General features: G+C 37.1%; 1 protein-coding gene across 7 annotated transcripts in view; it reads right to left on the bottom strand.

The window, feature by feature from the left end:
- Positions 1-378: 378 nt before the first annotated feature.
- Positions 379-7,411, bottom strand: part of ACSL6 (acyl-CoA synthetase long chain family member 6) — a 61,851-nt gene continuing 54,818 nt past the window's right edge. For all 7 annotated transcript variants that reach the window (XM_046000494.1, XM_046000487.1, XM_046000488.1 and 4 more), the window contains one exon: positions 379-4,049. In XM_046000494.1, the coding sequence (XP_045856450.1) occupies positions 3,912-4,049 (138 nt within the window). In that variant the 3' untranslated portion in view covers positions 379-3,911. The remainder of the gene's footprint in view (positions 4,050-7,411) is intronic.

Genomic DNA, 7,411 nt, shown 5'->3' with positions numbered 1-7,411 from the left:
TTGAGAATGGAGGGGTAGGCAATAGCAAAGCTGTAGAGAAGGCAGAATCTGCATAACTGAGGCACGCAGTAAGAAATTGTAACCATTAGTTTGTATATGGGTAAAAGAAATTGTAGAAATGTTGTTTAAGAGGTATCACAATGGAAAATTTGAATACAGGTATTTGTTCTTTTAAAAGTATAAAAAAATCCAGGACACATTTGGTAAAAGGAAATGTGCAAAGCAAAGGAGAGAGTCTCTGGGTGGGGACTGCAATCTGGAGTCTGAGGATTCCTAAAAAGAATGCAGAGTACCCAATGTTTAGTTATCAATGACTATTAATATGCTAACTACAGGGATTATGTTATATAAATATATAAAATAGTAATTATAAGCAGCTTTGAGAAATGAAAAAATCTTTATTTTTTACAAAAGTTTTCATAAATGCATTTTATATTTGATAGGCATGCTATTATAACAAAGCAACTAAAAATATAATTACAGTTAAGATACTTCTATGCATATTTAAAAAGTAATTTTTAATTTCAATTTTTAAAAATTGAAAGTAGAATAAGCAATTCTTCAAAAAATATCCATTTCCTCCTGTCCCATGCAATTGTTGCAGTGACTTAACAAGGAAAATTAATCAGTCAAATGAATGTCTAAAAGCCACTGTCACCCAACAGAACCTTTTCAGTTTGGGACAAGGTTTAGAAATGCTTGTATTCCAGGTATTTATCTATTGCCTCTGGGTTATGACCATTCATTGTTCCACCTGAAAGTTCCTCCTTTAGGGCTTTGTCCTCACTTGAATGCTAATCCCATTCTCACTGCAGTTAGAATCACAGAAAGGACTGTGTGCATACTTGAGAAAAAAATTCAGACTATCAGGTTTGTTTTCTTTTCATGTTTATGCTTCCTTAAAATAAAAACAGGCAAGAAAATACAGCAACTTAATTCAACATATAATTTATCAATTTTATATATGATTATTCATTTTTTTTCCTGAGATATGAAGCAAGTTTGTAGTCTGTTTTCATGCAAAAAATACATTTTCCATTGTTTACATTCATTTCATAGTCTTTTGTATTCTAAATAACTATATCACTTTTGTGCTTTGTACATTTGCAAAATAAAGAATAATTCATTTTCTTTACTGCAGAAAAAAATAAAAGATGATCAGTTCGTTGATGGGTGATACAGCCAAATTAAGTGGTACCTTCAAGTCGCTGAGACATTACCTGACTATAAAAATTGCAATACAAAGTCCTATTTTTTTCTCATGCTTGCAGGTTTACTTAAATTTAGAAAGAAATTTTGACTTGCACATATGAGGGAGACATGGTATGTTTATTCCTTGGACTTGTGAGTTTGTGAATTCCTAAAGGTGGAAGTAGTCCTCCACGCCAACACCTCAGTTTCTCTCCTGCCCGGAGGGGAATCACAATGCAATATAAAGATCTCTTTTATGGCAAAAGGAAAAAAAAATTGGTGTATATCTTATTTTAAAATATATACAGGATTAGTTTGCAAAATGTGAAAATTACTAATTTATATTCCCAATTATGTTACTAATTTACATTTGAATGGAAATTTGATAAAGGCCAAACATTTAGGGACATGTTTTCTATAATTGATCTCTGTTAAACCTCCAGATTTATATCCGATCTGATGTCCACTACAAATGTGAACATCCTAAGTACATAGCCTTTTCCCATATTCGTTAAAGAGAAATACAAAATTTTCCAACATTAAGTTGGGAAATCTGAAACAAGAGGGATTTTTTCCATTAGCATGTATTGTTTCATTTCTCCTTTATTAAAAAATTAAGTGGACTTAATCAGAGGAATAGATAAATGTACCTGTAGTATATTTAGCGCCAAAAGTTTACTTTTCTCAGCACATCTGCTGTAACCTATTTATTGGCCCAAGTGTGATGCTTTTCACACAGATCAGGAAGATCAGAAGATACATGAACATCTTTAGAGTGAGAAAAAGAAGAAATGCTTAAGCTGTCCATAATCAATCATATCTAACTACAATGAGATATAAAAAGAATCAGTTTAAGTTATAAATTATTTGTTTATGTTACATTGTCAAAAATCCTTTTGGAAACAAAAGACAACTATGAAATTTTGGTTGAGTGGAAAGACAATGGGAAGCAGCTTCATTTTCTTCAGATGTGAAGCTACTTGTCTTATTTAAAATAGTATAACTATCTAATTCAGGTAATGATTTTCTCTTTCAATTAGTTAAACATATTAAATATAAAAGATTAATGCTATATGGATGTAGCCTTGGACATTTTAAGAATTTATTTTTTCAGAACTGCCTTGAAAAGTCAGTATGCATTGAACTAGCTCATATACTAAAAGTCAGATTTGTAAGTGTAAGTTAAGGGTCTGCAGAAAAAATCTACCAAAGGAATATGTAAAAATTGGGTAAATGTATCAAATAAAGGTATGCTCCACTTTTGCCAAGACTGAAATATGTTATAATCTCCGATACAGATTCATCCAGTAGGCTTGTGCAATAATGCATTTTTTTTTTAAACCAATAGCATTTATTTACAGCTTGGATTTGCTCCAGCAGAGAGGAACTTCTGGACTGTGAGCACTATACCTCCACGTCTGCTTGCAGAGTCCTATCTCTACAGAAGAAAACACTTGCCTAGGGATGGTTCCTTGAGCAGATACAGTCTGTAGCTTGGAACCTAACTGCTATCCATGCTGGCTTTAATTATATGAGATTGTCGGCACTCAGGTGCAAGAAGTATCTAAACACATGATGCAAGAAAGGAGGTTTCCACGGTTAAGCTTAGAAGCATTTAAGGATTTTAGGAATGGAATTGTGCCCTATGAGATACTTATCTATGATGGACTTAAAAGTCTTCTACGGGCATTTTGAAGTTCTTCAAAACCAAGTTGTTTAAAACCTGTTTTCTTTGGAAATAACATTCCCTTCTCCCCTTGTTCAGGATCATAGCCGTATTGGGTTTCCCAGGCCTGGCATGGACATACTGAGAATGGAAGGCCTGAAGAACCCAGCAAGGAACATAGGGACATTAATTGCTGTCTATCCTGAGAAATAATTCTGGGTTTCTTTTCCCAAGTCTTCCCCAAAGGTCCATTCATTGTGCAGTCAGTCAACAGACATCTTTCAGAATTCACTTGTAAGAAGTCCACGGATATACACATATTATCCTTGAAGTCTTTGTACATTTTTTTTCTAGGTAGTTCCTGAAATTTTAATGAGTTTAATGAGAAAATGTATTGAAAGATCTTTGTAAAATGTTATATAAATATAACATTTGTTTCAAGAATATCTGAATTTGCATTTTTCATGAATAATAGTAAAAATGAGAGGGAAAACTTGTTTACATCAATAAGAATTGTCATGTATAAAGACTGTGAAGTTATGCAGAATATGCATTATGTTTTGTTTTAGCATGATTCTGTACACATAGTTTTAATGTTTTAAGTCTGATCTAACTGTGATTTTGACAATCAGTTATTGAATGAGGTAGTCCACATTGTCTAGAAATTTACTGTATCTGGTTACTATCTGGTTACTATTCCACAAATAATTAAGTACAGTATATCAGTTATGTTTTTCCTTTATGTTTAATAGTTCTGTGAACATTGAGAATATATTACTTTTAGTGGTACACAGTCCTTGAGAAAAATCTTGATTTTTACATTGCCATCTGTGATATTTTTAGCAGCTTGTTACAATATCATTTTAATAAAAATAAAGTGTACTCAGTGATGATAGAGAAAATATTGTTAAAGACCTCTTGGGACAGGAAAAGGCTCAATCATAAGGTCACGTGCTTATTCATTTTCAGCTGCATCATTCTGATTCATTACTTTCAAGAGTAACTACAGTATTGCTACACAGTCCATTATACTGAGAAGAACTTTCCTGGAACTTCACATGGAGATTGAGTAAAGCTCTTCTATTTGTTTTTTGAAGTACTCTCTCAGCTCAGGTCTCTTAGCCTTTAGTGTTGGTGTCAGCAAGCCATTCTGAACTGAGAACATGTCAGAGTGGATGTGAATGGCTTTAACCTAAAAACCAAATGCAGAATATGTCTTTATCAGGAATACAACATAGCATTTATAGCACACATGATAAAAGTAAACAGACATAAAAGGATATATTGATACAGAAATACTGTGCTCATTTAAAAGACAAAATTACGTTAAATAAACATTTCAGCCTATTTAACATGTCTGCAAGCCAACTTTTCCCCTTCCTATTTCTTCATTTAACCAGTTGACAGAAATGAACCGGCTGCTTTTTCTGTGCCAGGCACTGAGGATGCAGAGAAGACTCAGGAGTGCCCTTGCCCACAGGGGGTGCCTACTGGCACCCAGGAGAGCAGGCATAATAGAACAGTGATCAGTGAGGTACGCATGGAGTGACAGGTGCCGAACACAGTTATGGTAGGTGAGAAGAAGGAGCAGTGGGGAAGCCTTCCCAAATTCAGTGAGTGTTAAAGAATGAGTAAGAGTTAACCAGCAAAGTGGGGAGAGGTGGGTGGTATAGGGCATTCTAGGCGGAGGCAACCACAAGAACAAAGCTATGGGAGTGAGAAAGGAAATCCAAGGGGTTTCTGGTTGTAGTTACATGAAGTAGGAGGGAAAGGGGGAAAGGATAGAGCTGAAGTGATCGTGATGTGACCGTTGACAGAGGAGCTCCAACTTAGTCTGGAGTCAGTGGGAAGGCACTGAAAGTTCTTATACAGGGCAGTGACATGACTGAATACACATTTCAGAAAGATACACATTTTAGAAAGATCTGTCCAAGAGATGTGAAATGTGAGAACGGTTTTTGAAAATATTATGATAAGATACAGGGAAACCAGGGCACCTTGGTGACTTAGTGGGCTAAAGCCTCTACCTTCGGCTCAGGTCATGATCTCAGGGTCCTGGGATTGAGCCCCACATCAGGCTCTCTGCTCAGTGGGGAGCCTGCTTCCTCCTCTCTGCCTGCCTCTCTGCCTACATGTGATCTCTGTCTGTCAAATAAATAAATAAAATATTTAAAAAAAAAAAAGATACAGGGAAACCAATCGGAAGAATCTGGCCAATCCATGGGAGACAAGATAAGGACATACCTATACTTAGAGCAGTGGCACAGACAGGCACAGTAAGCAGTTCTAAGAACCATTCAGTGGGCAAGAGGTAGTAAAGAGGGAGGGCAGCCTCCAGGACTCCCGGCGTTCTGATCTTGATGGATATATGAATGGTACTTCAATTCATGAGAGGAATATAAAATCTTGGTGGGACATGTTGGGTCTATGTTTCAAAAAAAAAGGTCCTGCCATGGCTTTTATCACAGCTACTGGGAGGAGGCATGAAGGGATCAGGTGTAGCAGTACACACTTCCTATTTCTATGAGACAGATCTTAGGCCCTCTCATGCAAAGTCCCTTTGCAAAATGCTGAAATGAGGACCAGAGATAGAAATTAACTAGGAGGGCCTGGGCAGACTCCTCCCACATGGGGCTCCATCTGAAAAGGTCATTGACAATCCCTTGAGAATCTTATGATCTGGGCTTGAGTTTAATACTTGAGGGATACTGCCTCCAAGAAATTGTGTCCTAACAGCTGGGTCTAAATTAAATGATTTTGTTGAGATAATAGACCCAGATCATTAAATAGCAAACAGGGTTATGAATTGTTGCAATAGACATTTTAATAACAATTTCTATTACACTTCTGAAAAATAAAAGTCCCAGAAAAATAAAAGTCACAATGTGACTACAAATACCACTTGCTAAACATAAATGTCATTTGTCTTTACATGTATATTATTCAAAGCCCAAATGCAATTTTGAAACTGAAACAACAAACCTTTTCTCAGAATCTTCTGGGCAGAAAAGTCTAGGTAGCAGCAGTAAGAAGTGCAGCAAATCCTAACTACTCCCTAGGTATGTACAGTTGACCTTTGAACAACAATGGAGTTGGGCGGAGCAAGTGAAAATTTGTGTGTAAATTTTGACTCCCCCAGAACTTAACTACTAATAGCCTACAGTTGACTGGAAGCTTTACTGATAACATAACTAGTTGATTAATACATAATTTGTATGTTATACGTATGATATACTGTATTCTTATAATAAAGCAAGCTAGAGAAAAGAAAATGTTAGAAAGAAAATCTTAAGGAAAAAAAGAACATCATAAGGAAGAGAAAATATATTTACAGTACTATACTATACTGTATTTATTGGAAGAGAAAAAAGCCACGTCTAAGTGGACCCCTTCAGTTCAAACTCGCATTGTTTAATGGTCAACTGTCATAGACACTTGGAAAATTAATTCAAAACATGTGTTAAATACACATATACATTCATCTGTTGTTTTGTGTAATTGATATTTATTGAGCAACTCCTTTGTATCAGGTATGTGTCAGGCATCAGGGATACAAAGAAAAACAGGACACAGTCCCTGCCTGCATCAATTTATAATCTAATGACAGATGCTGCTATAAGTGACAGTATGATATTGCTACTACAGGGACAAGCACAGGGAAGGCCATCATTCTCAGGCAGAATCAGTTGCTTTCACGATACCCAGTCCTGACTTCTTCCATGCTGATAAAACCTTGATTTGGTTTGGGGCCAAAATGTTCTATGCCAACCATGACAAATCACCTTTCCTGGTTTCCCAGCCCCTGCAGCTAGTGAGATCTATTTTTGGCTAGTGAGAAGGGAAAAGTTTTTGCTTTTGTAGTAAAAGGTTCAGCCATAGCTATCTCCACCCACTCTCTTTTTTTCCTTCTTTGAATATGGACAATGTCCAAAGTTATAGTGGCCACCTTGTGATAAGCCAACATACTAAGAATGGAGAGTGGAAAGAGAGACAGGGCCTAGGTCTTTGAGGACCTGTACCTTCCTTGGACTGCCTATCATCGCACTTCTTATGCGAGAAAAAACACAAAACACACCCAAGTGTCTAAGACGTTGTGGCTTTTCTGTTAGAGCTGAATGCAGTTCTGATACAGCACCCATCTCGGCTTGGGGAGGGTTCATTGAAAAGAGATGCCAGAGTGGACCTTGAAGGGTAAGTCAGCTTTAGCCCAATGAAGACAGCAAGGGGGGGGGCGCCTGGGTGGCTCAGTGGATTAAGCCGCTGCCTTCGGCTCAGGTCATGATCTCAGGGTCCTGGGATCGAGCCCCGCATCGGGCTCTCTGCTCCACAGGGAGCCTGCTTCCTCCTCTCTCTCTGCCTGCCTCTCTGCCTACTTGTGATCTCTCTCTGTCAAATAAATAAATAAAATCTTAAAAAAAAAAAAAAGACAGCAAGGGGAAGAAGCAGGGGTTGCTAGATGGCCCAAGGAGAGGAGGGTGCTCTAGGTAGCAGTAATATGTGCCAAAGCACATTTGGGGCACTCTATGTGTAGGCTGAAGCATATGGTAACACTGG

Source organism: Meles meles, chromosome 3, assembly GCF_922984935.1.
Source record: "Meles meles chromosome 3, mMelMel3.1 paternal haplotype, whole genome shotgun sequence".
Lineage (NCBI taxonomy): Eukaryota > Metazoa > Chordata > Mammalia > Carnivora > Mustelidae > Meles > Meles meles.
Note: the sequence above shows the minus strand (reverse complement) of the source record. Positions and strands in the feature narration are given on the sequence as shown.